Below are 19,709 nucleotides of genomic sequence, written 5' to 3'. Positions count from 1 at the left end.
GCGGCAGATAAACCGAACCGCGGGGCGAAAAGGCCAATCTGCGGTGCCGCGGAATTCGTCGTTCGGTTGCGTTTCTGCTGTTTGTTCGCCCTACACTGTGTTTCAACATCAACAACAGCTCTCGTCCGCGTCGGCCAGAGCTTCGCCGCCGTTTTGTTACAATTTATTTATGTATGATCAAATATTGTTTCCCCGTTTTATATTTTGCTTCGCGTGGGATCAGCCGCAGCTCGGTGTACGTGCCTTTCAGCTTCTTATTATTTTATCCATCGATTCGCTTTCGTCGCGTCCCTTTTTTCAGGTTCATTTATCAAGAGGAGTTCACATCAATTCCGCAACTCTCGCGACGGGAACGCGCTGAAATATTCATAGATTGCGATTCGTATTTTGTTCGACTATTTTATGATTTGCACGATTTTTGCTGATTTCGCTGTGGTTTTTACCGTTTAATTGTATTTTTTACTGTCCCATTTCTAATTAGTTTCCTAAGTAGGGCATACGAAGAACGACAACAACATACTCTTAGTTTTATGTCTGCTGTGTTGGAATGGTTGTCTTTTTCAGGCCGCAAAATAGAGAGCGAATGATTTAGATTCATCAACTGTGTTGAACCACTGACTAATATAATTTATTCATTTTCATCCCTCTCTTTCGCCCGCAACGAATCGCCTCGGCCACCGGAAACTAAAAACAGATAAACCTGAGGCTAATACTCGTCAGTGGCAAGACGAAAGAATTCCTCTTCAGTCAGACGGACTCGGCCGGTGATATAGCACTCACAGTATTCGAAAACTGGCCCGATGGTAAGTGCTCATTTGTAGTAGTTGTATTGATACATTATAGTACTCCACTATGTCCCCAATTCCAATTAAAATATGAAAAATGTGTGCAGCAACGTGAAAGAGCGGAAAATGTGTTGCTGCTCCTGATTAAGGGTACATAAAAAAGGAACATAATTCGCGCGTCCATAAAAAACCAAGTCCTACGGCTGTTTGGTGCAGTAAGAATCCTTTTTTCCCCGTTGTGGCCGTTAACTGCAGGTTCTCGGTCTTGGCATGGTGTCAGTATGTAAATAAGAAAAAAACGGATCACGCACACTACTCCACACACACACCAACTTCTTATGCGTCGTAAAATTGTGCAAAAAAGTCGGCGTATGCGTGTTGAAAGCAAAATGGGTGCTTAAAAGGACGTAAAAAAGGATATATGGACAGCCCATCGAACCGGAACGAACATAAGGACCGTTTTCCGTACGGTGGGGCTCCCCCATTCGGTAACGGGTTTTCTGTTTCATATTTTCGCAAGTTTAAATCATTATAATCCTCTCGCCCTAAAGGTGTGCCCAGTGGTTTTTATGCTCAGCGCCAAAATATGTCTGTCTTTGGCAATCCTTTACGGCATCCGAGGGTTTAGTTATTTTGGTGGTTGCTGCAATTAGGTCGATCGAAAAGTATTGGTCGTTTTCTTCCCCTCAGTCTTTAATGAGTTGACGGTGCTTGAGACAATTTTTAGTCGGCTACACACATATTTTAATTTTTTTAAATCCTCTATTTTGAGAACTTGTTGATTACTATTACTATTACTATTGTTACTATTTGTTGGTATCGTTGAGATATTTTGCGATCTGTTCTTTTGATGTGTTATCTCAAAAACAACTATTTTCAGTTATGCTTTGTTGATTTCTAACTGATTTACTTAATGGTTAACAATTCATAAAATAAAACAATATAAAAATAATGGGAACATCAGTTGATCAATTCAAACGTTGCACAAAATGTACCAAAACGAGGTGTTTTCTTTCACATTAACCGAACATTCGACTATTTCACAAAAACAAAAGTCAAACTCATGACGCATGACGCGTGGTTGGTCGGCGAGGCAAATCATACAATTGGAACGCGAAACAAACACCAACACACTTCGGCTTTTGTTGGCATCTATGTTTTGGCTTTCCTCTAGTCCGCATTAGGAGCTTGCTGCAAGAACACTTTGCCTAACAAGCGGAGAAAATTGTGCCGTGGCGTAAAACAATGCGGTTCAGAAGGGGGTGCGCGGGGGCTTTGGTCGGTCGTGAAATGGCTGTTGGTTTTCTTGCACACGTTCCATTACTTGGGAATTGATTACCGGCGCTCCCGTTTGACACTAATGAAGACAAATCTTCGGTTTCACAGAACCCTGCTAGGTTTTGGGCAACATTTTCGGTTTCCACTTTGGTGGTGTTGCCCCGCATAGTGCTAGTCCAACGCGCTGCTTCGACATAAACGATATGGTGCCGGAGACAGAGAGAGAGAGAAAGAGTCATTCACGACCGGTAGGATTACACTCTGGTGCCCCGAAATGCCAATGCCAATTCAATTACAGCCTCAATTTCGTGGACGGTCCGCTCTGTCCGTGCGCGCCACCTACGGTCTCTGCAAAAGTAAAAGTGGCAAGAATAAATTAAGGAAGCGAAAAGGAAAAGTCGCAAAGGAATTAAGGAGAGCTAAACTGTCACCGAGTGGCGGCGGTTGTGGTTTGGCAAGAATCTCAAGATGGTGTCGCTCGCAGAGAAAGACCATAAGTCGTGCTCTAGCCGGGGGGCTCTCGGTCTCACCGCACATTTACCCGGGGGGGCTACCCTGTTTCGTGTCTCAATATGCTTCGTTTTTTGAATTTTGAAATGGAATCTGCGAAAACGTGTGACGGCTTTTGCGTGAATTTTTTCAGCCTTTTTTATTGGCGAAAAACCGGTCAAATTTCACCCAAAGGAACGCTGCTGATTGGAACCTTGCACCATAATAAGAAACCGTTACAATCTCTCGTTGTAATATCCTTGTATGTGGCTCCATCGGTAGATCATTTGTCTGCACTGATTAAACCGTTTCCATAATACGACCGACGTCAGTTCTCTCGAGCCCTGTTGCTCTCGTTGATAATGCTGCTTCTGGCCGTTCTTAACTAACTAGACAAAATAATTACCATATTACCTATCATCTGTTGTAGCTTGCTAGAACACGTCAGCTTTAAGTGAGTGAAGAGATTCGAACCGCCACAACTAATCTGCGGCAAGAGAGACAAGATCTTCCGCCGATTCGGAAAGACGATTTTACTGTAGCATTAGCTACTGCTACAGTTCAGATGGCAGCTCTTCCAGCACAAGGTAGAAGCGCACGCCGATGGCTAGCGAAAGCAAACGGAAGGACCATGGAATATGTTGTCCATATTTACGAGTTTTCTTAGCGAGTAAATACACTTTCGCTCGAATGGGCAAATGTTTTTTGATGTCCACCCGGGAGAGCGAGCCCTCCGGGAAGAGAAGAGAGAGAGGAACGCTATCTCGTGTCTAACCATCGTACCGCCTCAAACCCAACCTGAACCCAGTCCGTCGAACCGAGAATCGATTCGACTTTCATGTTCGTTCGACGGCCATTTGTAATTGTCCCCTTCTGTTCGCCTTGCCTCGCCGCGGACATTTCCTCGGTCCCTTGGAAAACTATTCCCCAAGGAGCAAAAATTGCAGGAAACTCAGGCCGGCCAAAGTGTGTGACAGGAAAGAAAAGTTCCTTTTCCGCAACTTTTTCCTCCATACGAAAACAATCTACAACCTTCGTTCCCGGGGAACTGGCAACGCAGGACGAACTGGCTCGGGAAGCGCCACCCGTGGTACTCTTCCACTGCTTTCCTCCATTGCTCTGTAGCGCATCATCCCGTTCGGTGGTGGTGGGCGTGGGTGCCCCGAGCGACCAAGGAAAAAAAACAAACGGCATCGAATGAGGAAAAATGGCAGGACGAAGCTGCGCTGTGTTTCCGTCTGTCAACGAACTGACCCGGCGGCCGCTTTGCCGCCGGAAAATTAGGGAGCGGTTTGGAGACAGAGCGGAATCTCGTAGAGAGCCCCGGAAGTGCAGGGCGAGCCGCGGGTGTCCTTCTCCCGTGGGTGTGGCACGTTGCCGTGATTAATTGCCAACATTAATTACAATCAAAACCGGTAGGCGAAGCAAAGGGGCGTAGAAGAGCGTTAAAAGGGGGCCCTCTCTTTCTCCGTGTGCTGTTGGGGGGGATGTTGTTAGGCTGGCCGGCGGCTGACCAGCCTGCGGCCGGACACACATCCTTGGGTTTGAAACAAAATCTCCTAGCGGCGGCCATGTGTTTGTGTCCGTGTGTCTTTTTTGCAGCTCATCAGTTTGTTTTTATGGTTGAACTATTTTTCTATTGTGCCGTTTTTGCGCCCACTCTCAACTGCAATATTTATTACTGTTTCTGCAGGTGAAGCAGGCACGTTGCATAGCGCACGTGTTGCTGGTGTTGTTATTGTTTCGGTGCTACTTGTCACTCAGTGCGCAGTGTGGTGGTGTGCATACCGCGGCGCAACAGGCACGTGCGTGCGGTTCGTTCCAAACAAAAGGGTTCACCTCGTTCAGAGTCGATCCTTCTCCTTTTCAACTCGAGTGAGCATAAAACAAATCCGGTACTAAATAATAAAAGAGAAAAAAAGCTCGAAGGTTTCACCGAGATTTGAACTCGGATCGTTGGATTCAGGCCCCAAAGTGCTAACCCGTTGAGATGCCCTTAAATCGGGACTAAAATCAAAACTTGCTGTAGAACTGAATTTTCCTCTTTTCTTTCGTCTTTCACAGATTGGGAGGCGGAAGCGGTGGCGAAGGCGGAAATCTTAAGACTCATCTACCAGGGGCGCTTTCTGCACTGCAACGTGACGTTAGGGGCGCTGGGGCTACCGTTAGGCAAAACGACCGTGATGCATCTGGTGCCGCGTGATAATCTACCCGAGCCAAACTCCCAGGGTAAGCGGATGAACTGCGTCGGGCGCCGGGTTTGCCGGACACTGACTGATGCTAACGAATTTTCTCTCGTATTTTCGTACCCGTAGACCAGCGACAGAAAAGTAAAGGCGGTTCCAGTAGATGCTGTTCCACGAGCTGCTGTATACTGTAACCACGCTGCAGCACGCCGGCGATGTGTTGTACGGTGGTGGCAGCAGGTGGCAGCAGAAGGAGCGGCAGGAGGACGAGAAAGAGCAACCGGAGCAGGACGAGGTGTGCAGTACGCCGCGCAGAGAGCTACTGAACGGATGATGGCCAACGACGGCAAGGATGCTGCGGCGGTGCACAAACGGTTCCAGAGCCCGAGAAGTGCCGCTGACGTGTTGTGTAGCGGACCGCAGAACCGAGCTCACGCAAGCTGCTGGGGGTCGGCGAAGACGTGTCTGGAGTGTGCCCGAGATCACGCCTGAGATCATCGCAACAACCGGAACAACAGCAACGTGCGTGTGCGACAACGGTGCGCGTGAGAAGACGGATGCGAGAACGTTGTCATCTCCTATGGAGTGTGTCCTAAGTAATTGTGCATGGATGTGTGCGTGCGCGAGTGGGCGGTCGGGCGCAAGTAGGTTGTTTTTAGTCGGAGCGCCACACAAACGGACCCGCATACACACCGACACACACACACACACATGTACAGCTGCATCCACGGTTCATCAGCACACACGCGAGCATATGAGCGAACTTCTAAATGCCAATACCGTCGTGAAAGAGTCTCTGTCCCCGGCGAAAAGCCGTCGACGCCGACGCCTCGAACTGCTGCCACACACCGACGACACTCGATGAGAAGATATGTTGCTTCAGTGGGAGAGAAACGCGCGCGCGTGTGTGTATTATTAGGGGAGAAAATGCGAATTTCGGTAAACGTTACAGTAGTAGTAGTAGTAGTCGATATGTTTAGTGTTAGGGATAATATACGTTTTTTTGTCTTTCGGTTCCGTTCGTTAATACTTGTTTAGTTTTTAAATTTGTTCCCGCATCCGTTGACTGCCTCAGTTTTTACCTCACTCGATTCTCACCACACACAACCCCACCACGATCACGCGGTGAACGATCAACCTGCGCGACTGTACCCTTCCTTCGGGAGCCACAATGATGTAACGTATCCACTAGGTTCTCCAGTGCTTTTCTAGTTCTAGCCGTTTTTTGGCGCAGTGATCAGTCTGAGATTGTAGCAGATCACGTATGAAGTGCGCGAGTTCAGATGAATGATTCAAAATCGAACGCATTCAAGGAACGTTTGTCGACCCGTCAATAGATGGCGCTGTCGCGATTCCGAGCTTTCCCACCTTCGGATTTGATTTGATGAATGTTTCGATATTCTCCTTTGTTACTTTGATATGTTTTTGTGTTGCCCCCATTGTTTGCGCAATTTTCGTTGCCGTTATTCCATACGTTGTTGTCACTGTTTAACACTTAATTTTTGGTCGTTTCCATTCTTTGCGCTCTCCCTCCGACACATCGATGAATCCCGGTTTCCCTTCCGTTTTGTCCCGCTCGCGCCAAACACGAGGTAGCGCTCAGCAAGACGAGAAAGATAGGAATTATTTTAAGCAAAAGTGTAGATTATGTTGTTTTGTTATGCTAGCGAAAATGAAAGGCGACACGCGTGGTCGGAATGCGGAGGCGCTTGAAGGAAAATGAAACTGCGTACTACGGGAGATTGTGTGTAAAAAGGCAATGCAGTTGTAGTTATTTAAAAAGAAGAAACCAGAAGCGTATATATGAATAAAAAGAAACATGTAGACGGTCGCGCATGAATATGACTATACAAGCGGACAGCAAACCAACAAAAATACTACCCACAGTGTAGCAGCAGACTATTGTGCTGTGTGCGAGAAGAAGCATGTTGGAGACTCCGAGGTGCAAACGCCTTCAACGGAACGGAAGGCTTGCTTAAGCTGTGCTAGCGAGAAGATGACCGATTCCGCCGATGTGGACGGGACAGAATAACAAGGCATATGACTAACGAATAGGCAAAAGAAATTATTATCAGTTTTTCGTTAGCATCTTTTCTGTTTAGGTTAGTTTAAGCAATCTATTGGATAACGAATGATGCCGCAACTGGCCAAACAGTATCATCAGAGCAGCAGGCATGTCGGATTACTGTATAGCATATTAAACAGTTTTTGCAGGCCAGGACCGACCGCTCGGCGGCGGATATAGCTGCCGGATAAGAATATTAGAAATATAACGAGAACGACGGGGCGGAGAACACGGACACGGATAGAATCGTTAGGAGCGCAACAAAAACATGAAGCGACGGTTGTCTGTGCTACTTGCATATTACCAATAAAGAAAACCATACTATAAAATAGTGCTACAAAAAACTAAACCACTGGGAGGATGTGTAATGGGTTGTTGCGAATAGCGTGCGTGTTGGAGGAACACCGGAACAGCACTCCCGGTGCACTCCTCGACAAACCGTACATTTCTTCCCTCTCCTCGATAGAATGGAAAGTTGCAGAGAAGCATAAGCGTTCTAAAAATGATTCAGATAATAAAACCTATAGCGAAAGGCAACTTCGAAGGATAAGCAAACTAACCCAATCTACTACAACATAGAAACGGTTCCAATTAAAATTCACACACTATGGATAATGGACTCATAGAAAAGCTTAACGGAACTCATGATTACCAAATCTCGTACCACCCGCCCCCGGAGCGAAACTCAATATCTAACCGCGGCGGTATCGACTGCGCCCAGCTTGCGATACTCGAAACGAAGCATCGCATAGAAGTGTACATTGAAGCCCTTTACGAATAAGGAGTATGTTTTCCGTTCCTGCTTGCCAGTCCCCGAGATTCCCCTGAGTGTACTACTTCCAGGCCAGGTGACCCGTATAGCCCAACAACACCTTCTCTGTTTCTCTGTAGCTTAGCGCTTTATTTCTTACTTCTCTTCCCGATGGCTCTCTCTCTTTCTGTGTCTCTATTGCTTTCTCTTCGACTCTCTCTCTTTCTCTCTCTCTCTCTTTCTCTCTCTCTCTCTGTAAATCTCTCAAGTCTCGTCTAGTAGATGCGTGCCTGGAACTTGTGGCTGGACTACAGTGTGCTAGGGGGCCACTTCTTTGTAGGGTTTCCTTATGGACCACGTGGTGTTGAACCGGAAAACCACCAGCTAAACAAGGAAACAGAGAAACAAGAAAGGCTGGCAAACGAGAAACAGAAAGAGAGGCTCCGAACGGGTAAGAGGGAGGAAGAAAGAGAAATTAATCAAAATGCAACAAACTACAAACTATTAGAATACACACATTTTTTGAAAGAGCTGCTCTGCTGCAAAAGGTGACGATATTTTAAAAGTAGATCACACAAAATAACAAACACAGCAGGGAAGGCACACTCGAGGATGAGAGGCAATGGACAGGGAAGAAAGGCCGGCAAAGTACGGAGATACAAATAGGTAAATGGAACTCGGATAGGATGGGTGTTAGAAACAAATGTGTTGGCATATTCAAAATGGACGTGTTGTGTATCTACTGCGTACTAGAAGTGATAAGACAAAACAGTGTAGCAAAATGTAGCAACCAGATAAAGCGGCGCGTGGCGAGAGACACGGCCAAGTGGGTGAACCGCAAGTGATGATAGTGGAAGATGTAGGTAAAACGAAGCCGTGGAGGGGTAAAATATTGTGACAAGAAATAGAAGAAAACCCACACACAAGAGGATAACTATGTGAGCCGTGCGTGTGACTACGGATGACATGGTGAAGCATAATAAAAGCTGACGATGTATTGTTAAACCAACGTGTACCTTAATCGACTTACGTTACTCAAAGAAAATGGATGCAGCCACTGCCGGAATCTACTTATGTTTACGGTATATAAAAATTAGAAGTCCATCCACACACAAGCTAGGACAGCTATATGTCGTCAAAAAAGTTTCATCTGTTTCCGCCCGGGATCGAACCGGGGGCCTTCCGCGTGTTAGGCGGATGTGATAACCACTACACCACGGAAACAGTTGCTGAAGACATCGTCTATAAGTTTACTAAAGCTACATCCAAAGACACAATGATCTATGTAAGATGTCCACTTTTTACATATAAATTATTACTCAGTATCTACGCTGTTAGAAATATCTCTTATAGCTTCATAGCTTTCATACTTTTTCATCTTTCAATCCTTTTGCTTCCTCCCATCGGCTAAGTGTTGAGAAAATGAATCTACTGTTACAGCTGTTGATTGTTCAAACTCAAAGAAATATTGTTTAAGACCACACATTTCTATACAGTTTTCATTTTGGTGGTGCTATTGTATTTTAATCCTTTTATCATCCTTTATATCATCGATGCTGAAATACTACTTTTGCTTTCGTCGTTAAGCAAGAAAATGAAGAAAACACTCTGAAAGATGGGCGAGCAGATAACACTCAATTCAGTTTCTGTACCAAGGCTACTTCTAAGCACTTTAGCTTGCGGTCTGCTTGTTATAGATAAGCTATAGGTTGACCAATATACGTTGATCAGTAGTAAGCGACTTAATAATAAAGTTTCGTTTTTTATGTTAATTATTTTACGACCAATTCGCATTGATAATACCATTGTAAAGTAAACAAACACAATCAATGACCTAGAAGCTTGATAGAAGGTATATGAGAACTTTCAGCTCTCTATTTCCTTCCATCTCTTACGTCGATAAGTTGCTGCATCGCATCCACATCCGTTGTAACAACCTCATCTATCGGTTTTGGTAAAAAGCAACACAGTATTTTGAGGTGATAGTTAAAGAACGGCTTCACCACAGCAACTTTATCTCCGCCATGATAGCCAGCACCCTCACTAAAGGAAACCTATCGCCACCGGAAGCTGATAGTGCGTTGTTAACCTCACTGCAAAAGAATGCAACCAGCGACGGACAGCCAAAAGCTTTTATCTTTCAAACGTTTCAAATCAGTTCCGTTCAGTTCCAATGCACTGCACCTAGAGCTAACGAAAACGAAATTACTTGTTTTGACACCCTTAAATCAATTAGAACCTCAACAGCGACAACCATTCGAAAAGCGCTGCAAGCTCTTATCAATGCTCTGTCGCGTGGTGATCGCTGTTTGTGTTCGCCGTCTTAAGGTGCGCGCTAAAATGCAACACGGAGAAGAATGTCGTTGTGATATTCATACGCGGTGCCGTGACGTGAGTCATCGGCACGAGCCCTCGCTGTTCGCAGAAACCGTCGCCACTTTCGACGCCCAGGAAAACCCAGCGATCGCTTGGCGACCGCGGAAACGAAAGGTAAAAGTGGCCACGCTTCACCCGCTTGATTGGCTAACAGTTTTGAATGATTCATAACGATGTAGAACACTCCCAAGTAGGCTGTGGTGGTTTCAATACACCCAAGAATACCTTGAATCACCAGCTCTCATGTTGTCAATCGATGTTTTGACCGAGAAATCATGAAGCATTGAAAGGTGCTTGATAAAGGAATTTTCGGCCAAAAGGATTCATTAAAAACAGAAATGGTGTTTTCTGTTTTGAATCAGGTTTAGATCAACAATTTTATGGTGGAACATATTTACAAAATGCTGTGCTGCTGCATGAACGAAATATCGAACAACATAACATGGTGAATGCGAACAGCGATAATTGAATAATTGACTGTTCAATTGATTTTTGTCACTGTCGGACTGGAAGCTGATAGATGATATATCAATCCGTTTCAAAGGAAGTCAATCAGAGCATGCAAGGGAATTCCCAACACAATTGGCATCATCAGACTGCATATATTTTCCTTTATTCGATAAAATTTTCTAAGATGAATGACGAGTTTATCTTAACTTTCTGAAAAGTCAACATACATTTTACATCAGTAGTACATCTGTTAACATTTTTAAGATAGTAAGTTGTTAACTGGCTCCAAAGTGGTCCCCCTCAGACTTACGGTTTAGGGGTATTTTTTGTTTACGGATCAACACCTTGCTCGCACCCTCAGCAGGCCAGTCAGCCGGGATGACGCTACCAACCGGTCGTGCTGGCGACGAATACCGATGACGTCATAAACTTATGTCGCACTCTAATGTCGCTCGCTCTTTCGCTCAGCCGTGCACTTGGAGTAGCTGTGTACTGTTGTCTGGCCTCGCGGACTTCGACGGATGGCGCGGTTTTCTGCTTGCTCAATAGTGCCGGTGACTTCGACGGGTTCGGAATTCGGAACAACTTTGAAGTGGCGAGTCGACTTAACAGTGCACAGTTGGCGGAAGAAAAATAAAACACAAACTCGACCGTCGCGATCGTCACGTATCCTACATCTCTACACTGCGAAGTTTAGTTACTATCGGAAAAAAGTGAGCTGTTTGCGTTATCCGGCAACTGAAGTGTGTTGTCTTATCTTGAAGCGGTTACCTCTGTGTGTGGTATGTGCATTTGGTGTATGTTTTCCTTTGCACATTGCTCTGCTTTGCGGTACATTGCTATCGAATTAATATTTCACAACGCCGTGGTCTGCGGATCCTCGTACAAGGTGTGGCCTTCTTCAGTGTCAGCAGTTTAATTTGTCACCAAAGTTGGTGGCCAATTCTGTGGCTTTTGAAGCGAAAGTGACGTTTGTGCATTTAAAAAATATTGCCAATCCACAGTGAGGCACGCAAGGCGATGCATCTTGCAAGGAGGCGATCTTGAATTTCGTCTCCGTTCCCTAAACTGCGTGCGAAAATGCAGATCGAGCCCACAGGACCATATCCGGTTTGGGGCTGATCGAAATTGCCGTGCGACCAGTGAGCAGTCGGTGTTGACTCATTCAAAAACGCCGCAACGGATTGACGGATTCACCAAGAAGCCAAACCTGCTCTGCGCTGCTTGCTCGCCTCTTCGGTGATTTGCGTAGCCTGAGGGAATGACCAGTGCGCGCTCTGAATCATTGTTGTGGCCATTGTAAAAAAAGCGTCACGTCTCTGACTATGTCAAAAAAAAACAATAGAACCCAACCGAAGCACTCTTCGGAAGCATGATAATTCAATCACAACCCCGCGACGTTCAGCGAAGACGTAGGAAAGCCCAAAAGAAATCAAACAAAAACCCTTATGAAAAATACATTAACCCTCGCCGAACCTCGCGATCCTCATGAAGATGTCACACCTTTTACGGGACAAAACGTCAAATGATAGCGAAACTGATGCCTTAAAAGCCAACCCTTTGTTGTGAGAAGTTAATTAAAGGTAATGTATTCCTTTGCAGCCATGTGAAACGAAGCGGATATAGCGGAACGTGTGTGTCTGTTTCGGGGCTGGCAAAAAGCAAATCGATCACCAGCAGAGGAGATCACCGTAACAGAATCCATTCGCCATCCATCCGTGCGTGGTCCGAGTCAGTTCGTTTGTTTGTCCACGCTGTGTTCCAGTGTGGCTCTAGTGTTTCAGATCGCTGATGCGAGGAAGAACAGCCGAAACGATTTAAATATTCCATCACCACCAGCCCAGCAATCGGGACGCGATGGTGACGGCGAAGCTTGTGCTGTCGTCGGTGGCTCTGGTGCTGATCGATCTGCTACGTTCCGGTTCCGGTTTTAACGTGTCGCCACAGCCAAACTATGTGTTCCGGGAGCCATCCCTCACCACCTACATGGACAAAGTCCGCAGTTCGTACTTTGGATATTCGCTCAATCTGCGCCCAGCAGGGTAAGTAAGCGTCGACTACGGCCCCTCGGAAGAGAAAGCTTGACTTTCCTTACTGCTTGAAATGTCTTTGTTTGCACTACGTTCACTCAGTCTTTACGAAGCTACTCCATCTTTGAAAACGGAGATCCTTCAATAAACGGTACATGGAGCACTCCAAGGTCAGGCAGGAGTGATCAATTCCTTCCTGATGGGTTGTAATATTTTAAACGATCAGCCTTATCGTATCGTCTTTGTTTCGCTGATGTTTTATTGAATGTATTGCAGTGTTGGCGATGGGAAGAGGTTTAAAAAAGGCGCAGAAGCCGCCATCCAGTCAGGTCCATTCAATACTTGAATAAGATGCGGTGCAACTAACATTGAAATAACACGATACAAGTTGTTTAACAACAACTTTAACATTCTCGAATTATTACGAAACTGGCCACTAGGCCTAACTATTACAAGCTACTTTAAAAAGTTTGTTCTTTGTAAATCGTCAATGCTTAACGGAAGCTTACTCATCAGTGCTGCAGCCTTATCATCATCACCACATCGATTATGGCAGTTATCAGTAAGACTCGGTGCAACACGAAGAAGATCGAGCTGCTTGGCTATCCGAGTATTAAGAAAAACTATGGTTTATAAAGCTTGAAATGAACATTTTGAATTAAACAATATTTTTAAAAGCATAGCTCCTCCACCCTAGTGATTGTAAAGCTGTGGTTTGAATATTGAAGTACGAAACATTGATTAAGAAATGTTATATTTGTCCAACTGAAAGGGTTTGAAAGATGAACTACTACGCCATATGAAATGTACATCGTTTAATCAAGAATCCTTTAACGAATAATTATGTTTTTGCAAACAACCATTGATCGCATTTTCATCAGCTCACGCACCTTTGTGTCCAGCCACGGGAATTGCGAATCCCACACCAGTGCATTGTGATATGTCTGCCTACTGTAAAAGACTACCTCAGTGTCTGGGCACCACTTTCAATTTCGACCAGGCCTCCCACGGGGATAGCAACGGCATGTCATGGTGTGCGGCCGTTTGCAAGTTAATAACATCGTCATAATAAGCGCTAATGTGCCATTTCTGTGGCCGTATGTGTGACACACCTAGAGCTGTTGGACTGTTCCGCCGATTTACAAATATCATTCAAATAATTAGCTAGCAGCGGTCAAATTTGAATAATTAATTTCATTACAACAATGGTCGTTCGCCCCTTTTTGGCTGAAAAAAGGCATGATCTTCCAAAAGTTAGTTTCGTTTTTCAGAGCTAGGGGTCTGGAGCCAAGGAGCTGACTGTCATTGAATTGGCTATGGCTTTCCGTTGACGGATTATAAACTCTGTCCAAAACTAACGGAAACTTCTTAGCCGCATCCAAGAGAAAGATGCTCTGAAAGATGTAAAGCGGGAGAATATGCATGCTACGCCACGAAAGATTCTTCTTTCCATTTGGTTATAAAATAAAAACGGCTTAATATTTTTCGATGCTTGAATATTTATTTGAAAGGTTGATTCTTCAATATTTTTTATGAAAAACAATTTCGGTAAAATATTACCCCGACTACATACTGGCTTAGAAGCGGCCCCTTAGATCGACCTATTTTTGAGTACATTTTCTGCTGTCTGTGGTCCTATCTCGGCAATGGTAATTCGAATTTGGGTCTTGAGATCGTCAATAGTTGCGGGTTTGCGTGGCACCATCTTATTGAAACCAGACGTCGTCAAAGTTTTCGGCTTAAATTTTGGCGAAAAACCAATCAGCCAACATTTCTCGGTCGGTATCGTTTGATTTGAAGACCTACCATTTTGGAAATAAGTTTTTCATATTTCACAGTTTCGTGCAACCAAAATTGTATTTTATACATAAATGTAATGCACCAACCTTTCGAATGAATGTTCAACCATCGAAAAATGGTCTCTGACTCTTCTTCGTCGTTATCTCTCTTCCAGTGTGGTTGTCGGTGCACCACGAGCACAGTCGGATCTCCCGGCGCAGCGGAAGGTCAACGAAACCGGTGCCATCTATCGGTGTCGCTTCAGCGATGGCCACTGTGCGCCTTACTACTTCGATCGGCTCGGCAACACCCAACAGGAGCAATCGGATTTTGCCTACAACTCGGAGAAAAAGGACTTCCAAATGCTGGGCGCCAGCATTGACGGGCACGGTGCGGACGGCGATCGGCTCGTGGTGTGTGCCCCGAAAATGATCAGCGAGCTGACCGAGTACTACCTTCTGCACGGCATCTGCTACGTAGTCGATGGTACCGAAGGTGACGCACCGAAAGACATCCGGAAGATTGTGCCCTTGCGGGCGAAAGGTACGGGTTCGATTTGATCTACAATGTTTCCCCGCTACCGAGTTGCTTACACTTCGCTTTAAACTTTTCAGAAAAACAGTTACACAAGGACGCCCTGGGCCAGTACTATTACTACATGTACGGCGAGCAAGGCATCAGCGTGCACGTGACGGACGACGGCGAAGAGATTCTGATCGGAGCGCCCGGGGTGTTCAACTGGCGCGGCACCGTCGTGCGGTACCGGCGGCGTGTGACGGATGACGCCGGAGGACTCAGTCGGCGCAATTCGCCTACCGGCAATCGGCGCCCAACGAACCGCCACAAGCGCCAGATCGTGAGCTACGTGAGCGACGTGCCGAATCCGTACTTTAACCGCGTCAAGGACGATTCGTACTTTGGGTACGCCGTCAGTTCCGGTCGGTTCCTGGGCCCGGACCAGAAGCTCCTGTACGTGGCGAGTGCACCCCAATCGAACGAACAGGTCGGCGAGGTGTTTATCTTCGACATCCTCAACGCAGACTCGGCGTTCGTCGAGACGCAGTTCAGGATGCACTTTACCTTTCCGGGTCAGCAGCAGGGCGAATACTTCGGTTACTCGCTGCTTGCCGAGGATTTCAACGGTGACGGGTTTCCGGATCTAGCTATCGGGGCACCGCTGAACAGCCGGACGGGCGATTACGAGACTGGCGCGGTGTACATCCACTGGAACGAGGGTCAGCTTAACTTTCAGCTTCAAACGAAGCTAGCCTCATCGTACGATCTCGGTGGCCGGTTCGGTACGAGTTTGGCCAAGATCGGTGACATCAACATGGACGGCTACAACGGTAAGGATGGATGGTGGATAGTGTTTTTGATGGTCCCATTATGAATGTGAGTGGTCCCTTTTCAGACATCGCCGTCGGGGCTCCGTTCGAAGGAAATGGTGTCGTTTACATTTTCCTCGGTTCCGTCGATGGGCTGCAATCGAAGGCGAGTCAACGGTTGACGGCACCGACCAAGGAGCTGATGTGGCCTGGGAACGCCATGTTTGGGTACGCGATCTCGCGCGGAACCGACATCGACCGGAACGGTTACAATGATCTCGCAATCGGTTCCCCGAACGGTGAAACGGTGTACGTGTACCGCACGTATCCGGTGGTCCGTATCGAGGCGGAAGTGTCGTCCACCAAGCGGGAGCTGTCTCTCGAGGACACTTCGTTCGAGCTGACGGTGTGCCTGAGTGCCAGTTTCACTGCGGGCCTCCAGTACCCCGTGCAGCTGGGTTACAGTCTCGCCGTGGATGCCCAGCTCGGCCGGGTGGCCCTCCTGGGTACCGGTGGTAAGTATAACAACACTGTCACCCTGCGTGACGCGACCGAGCAGTGCCAGCAGGTCCGAGCAGCCCTCAAAGCGACAGCGGCCAGCATCTACCGACCGATCGTGATGGAGCTGACGTACCACTTGCTCGCCGAACCTCCAACCGAGGCGGACGCATCGACGTTCTGCACCCACTGTGCCCTACTGGATCCCACAGTGCCGGCCCATATCATCCGGAAGATATCCTTCAAAACCGGCTGCCAAGGTGAAGTGTGCGTCTCCGATCTGCGACTGTCCGCCCGCTGGCTGGACATTGCCGGTGGTGACGCTGGATACGTGCTGGGCAGTACGAAAAAGGCGTCGATCGAGTTCACGGTGCACAATGCGGGTGAGAACGCGTACTTACCGCAGCTCAATGTGTCGCTCACCCCGGCCAGGCTGACCCTAGCGAAGCTCACGTCCGAGTGCCGCCAAACGGTTACGTCCGACGGTGTGAATGTGTTGTGCGATCTCAACAACGGGCTGCCACTGAAAGCGTCATACACCTCGAAGTACACGTTGATCCTTGATATGACGAAGCTGGAAGCTGGTGCGGCGGCTGAGATCCGGGCCGAAGCACTTAGCTCGAGCGAAGAGTCGGTCCCCGGGGACAATTTCCATGAAACGGTTCTACCGCTCAAAGAGTTCAGTGACATCGAGATCGTCGGGTAAGTTGACCCACCCGGATACCGCGGAGAAGCGATTGTCATTTTTTCACGTTCGTTTGTGTTTGTAGAAAATCCTCCGTCCCGGAAGTGCATCTCGAGAAGCAGCGCGGAATGCTTGCGGTGGAGTATGAGCTGCAGCTGCACAATAACGGCCCGAGCGTGTTCCGAAACCTGGCCTTTACGCTCGACGTGCCACTCGTGTACCACAAGCCCAGCTCGGGACAAACGTTTAAGATCATCAACTTCAACGACATCGTAGTGACCGGTTACTATAGCTACAAGACGCTCGATTACACCTGGACCCAGAACGACACCGTGCTGTTGCCCAATCCGATCGAGCACAGCACGATCGAACCGCCTCCGGTGGTCAACGTCGAGGATCTGCACCGTCAGCCGAGTGATTTCGTACTCATGTCCGGCGCCGGCGGCGGATTGTTTAGCGGGTGGACGGGAGAGAACAGTTCGCCACACGAGCAGGACACGATATCGTTCCACCGTAGGCGCCGCCGCGAGCTGTCGGCTTCTACGCACACCGCTTCCAACTTCAACCGCTACACGAATCAACTCTCCCGGCAATCGGTTCACCCCGCGAGCCGTCTGTCGAGCGTGATCGATGCTTCTACGCTGGGGCTGCCGGGCAATAGGACGCTCCTGTTCAGTTGCATCGAAGATGAAGACTCGATCGCCGAGTGCGCACGGCTTAACATCGACGTTGATCTCTTCCGGCCTACCAACGTACCGATCGTGATCACGATCGCCTTTCAAGTCGATCTGGACGCGATCGATGAAGCGTTTCTCGAGCGCGAGGACATTTTTGCCCTCCTGATGCTGGGCGACATTCAACGGGGCGCACACGAGCCGGAAGGGGTGGCCCGGTTCCAGCTGTCGCGCTCCAACCCGTTCACGGTCGTGTATCGCTACTCCGACACCAGCACACCCGTCTGGGTGTACATTGTATCGGGGATCGGTGGGCTCCTGCTGCTCGTCGCCATTTCCTACGGACTCTACCGGTTGGGTTTCTTCGAGCGAACCACCAAGGAGGAGATGGAAAAGCACCAACGAGAGGTAGGATAACGGGCACAGTATCGCGGCCCGCATAACGTGTAAGGGCGCAGTGTAACGTTTCTTTTTTCTATCCCTTCCACAGAGCGCTCGTCTGAACGAACCGGAACCGTCTAGTGGTCGGGTGGACAGTGAAACGGAACCCGAGTCGAACAAAACCTTGCCAAACGAGTCCATGTAAGCGTCCCGCACCAGAGGCGACTGCCGGATGTTGAACGCATTTAATGAAACCAAAACAGTGAGCTCCTCACAACAACCTATTGCTATTGAAGGAAGTGCAAAAAGGACTTGCAAACCTTTTCCATGTGTTCCTCATAGTGGTAGTTTTGACTCGTAGCTATAAAATAAAACTGTACTTTTGTAAGACTACTGCTAAGTAACCTTTGCGAATATTTCACAAGATCATCACACGTTACAATCATGAAAAAGACTTAAAATGTACCACAATTCGATTCAATTTTTTTGCAACATAAATGATTGTGTGACTGAAGGTTTTCTTGATTTTATCCCTTCCTCGCAAAGGCCAATGTTAGCGATTTGTTGGTCTCTTGCTCTAGTATAGTATTAAGTAGACGAATGAAGACATAAGTAACAAGTAAACCTTGATCATTTTAAGTTTCTAGAGAAAAGTAGACCAAAACAATTAGAAGTTCATCACACCAAGAAGGTAAGCGATATCATCCTTCAGTTAGACCGCAGTGTTTGACTACTGGCCTTTTTGGCGGTCTGGCAGTCACTTGCTGACTTCCCAATAAACGATAATTTAACGTTTGCTCCAGCAAATTATTTATTACCTTCACACCGTTACCAACGACAGGTTGCGTGTTCGAACATTTGTGTACATAATTCAGGAGAAGTCGAAACAACGTCCGGCAACAGAACTACCTCGCCGCTTCACTAATTGGAACAAAAACACTTACGCTGGTTTTGAAAGTTCCACACGTGGAACGGTTGTTTGAAGAAGATTTAGATGAAAAACGGTTGATTCATTCATTTACATACGCTAGCCTGTAAGCATTTCAATTAATGTACTGTTACGCAAATAAAAGAAATGTTCAAAGCAACATAAGCACAATACAAGGCGTATGCTTTATGGATGTGCTTGAAAGATTATAATGTGCATGCGTTCATTAGGGATATGGCACGGACGGGTTAGGTTGGGTAACGCTCATTCCAAAAAAAGTAAAATAGGTGCACACAAATTGTGACCGTACGATCTTTCTTTACTGCGAAAACAAAACAACACACGATACGAGTTTAATAATAAATACCGTATATTTTGTTACTCTGTTACTGTTCTGTTTGCTCCATCGTTCTCTGACACCATTGTTTCACTTTGCCCATGCTGATCGATTACCGTCTATGCCGAGTCTATGTTTTGGGTGATTTAAACCTATTTAACTGTTAGTCTCTTGCGCGCTACGGCATATTAAATTGCTAGTTATATCGTCGTAGAAATGGTAGACGTTGGTGTATTTATGTTTCCGCTGGTTTGTGGTCAGTATCCCTCCACGATCGGTTTGCTGTTGTCCGCCGGTGAGGTGTTTCGTTATAAAATGAGACTTATTGGTTTGATTAGTGTGTGTGTGTCTTGTTTTATCCGATTATTTCAGTTTCGTTTTTATTATCTTCAAACAACGACGATACCCATTCGGTCAAGGAATCATTGGGTGTTACATTAACATCATCATAATAAGCGCTATCGTTATCTATCGAGTGTGAGTGTCTCCGTGTGTATATATGGGTACGATCTATGCATCTTTATTGCTGGTATTTACGCTTACGAGTGTGTTGTCTCTTAAGGGGTGGCTAGCTAGGTATGTTTCTCTGGGTGCTGCATAGTGGTGATGATTTTTGAGTATACATTCGTTATTGGCTTCGCTCTGAGTATGTTCTAGGCGTTGGAAGAATGCTGCTGCCAGGGCTGACGAAA

General features: G+C 46.9%; 2 protein-coding genes and 1 non-coding gene across 5 annotated transcripts in view; 2 read left to right on the top strand and 1 right to left on the bottom strand.

Moving 5' to 3' along the window:
• Positions 1–5,752, top strand: part of LOC131212092 (ubiquitin-like protein 3) — a 56,383-nt gene extending 50,631 nt beyond the window's left edge. For all 3 annotated transcript variants that reach the window (XM_058205828.1, XM_058205829.1, XM_058205827.1), the window contains exons 3-5: positions 695–803; positions 4,617–4,781; positions 4,868–5,752. In XM_058205828.1, coding sequence (XP_058061811.1) covers positions 695–803; positions 4,617–4,781; positions 4,868–4,932 — 339 coding nt within the window. In that variant the 3' untranslated portion in view covers positions 4,933–5,752. The remainder of the gene's footprint in view (positions 1–694; positions 804–4,616; positions 4,782–4,867) is intronic.
• A 2,953-nt stretch (positions 5,753–8,705) lies between these two features.
• Positions 8,706–8,778, bottom strand: Trnav-aac (transfer RNA valine (anticodon AAC)). The gene has a single exon. It is a non-coding gene; the product is annotated as a tRNA-Val (tRNA).
• Positions 8,779–12,237: 3,459 nt separating this feature from the next.
• On the top strand, positions 12,238–18,845 carry LOC131207586 (integrin alpha-PS3-like). Its single transcript, XM_058200205.1, has 6 exons — positions 12,238–12,422; positions 14,365–14,732; positions 14,804–15,535; positions 15,601–16,714; positions 16,783–17,779; positions 17,862–18,845. Exons 1-6 carry the CDS (start codon positions 12,238–12,240, stop codon positions 17,955–17,957), a joined length of 3,492 nt encoding a protein of 1,163 aa, XP_058056188.1. The 3' UTR covers positions 17,958–18,845.
• The last annotated feature ends 864 nt before the right edge of the window (positions 18,846–19,709 follow it).

This window comes from Anopheles bellator, chromosome 2, assembly GCF_943735745.2.
Source record: "Anopheles bellator chromosome 2, idAnoBellAS_SP24_06.2, whole genome shotgun sequence".
Taxonomy (NCBI): domain Eukaryota; kingdom Metazoa; phylum Arthropoda; class Insecta; order Diptera; family Culicidae; genus Anopheles; species Anopheles bellator.
This window is presented reverse-complemented; position numbering and strand designations above follow the sequence as displayed.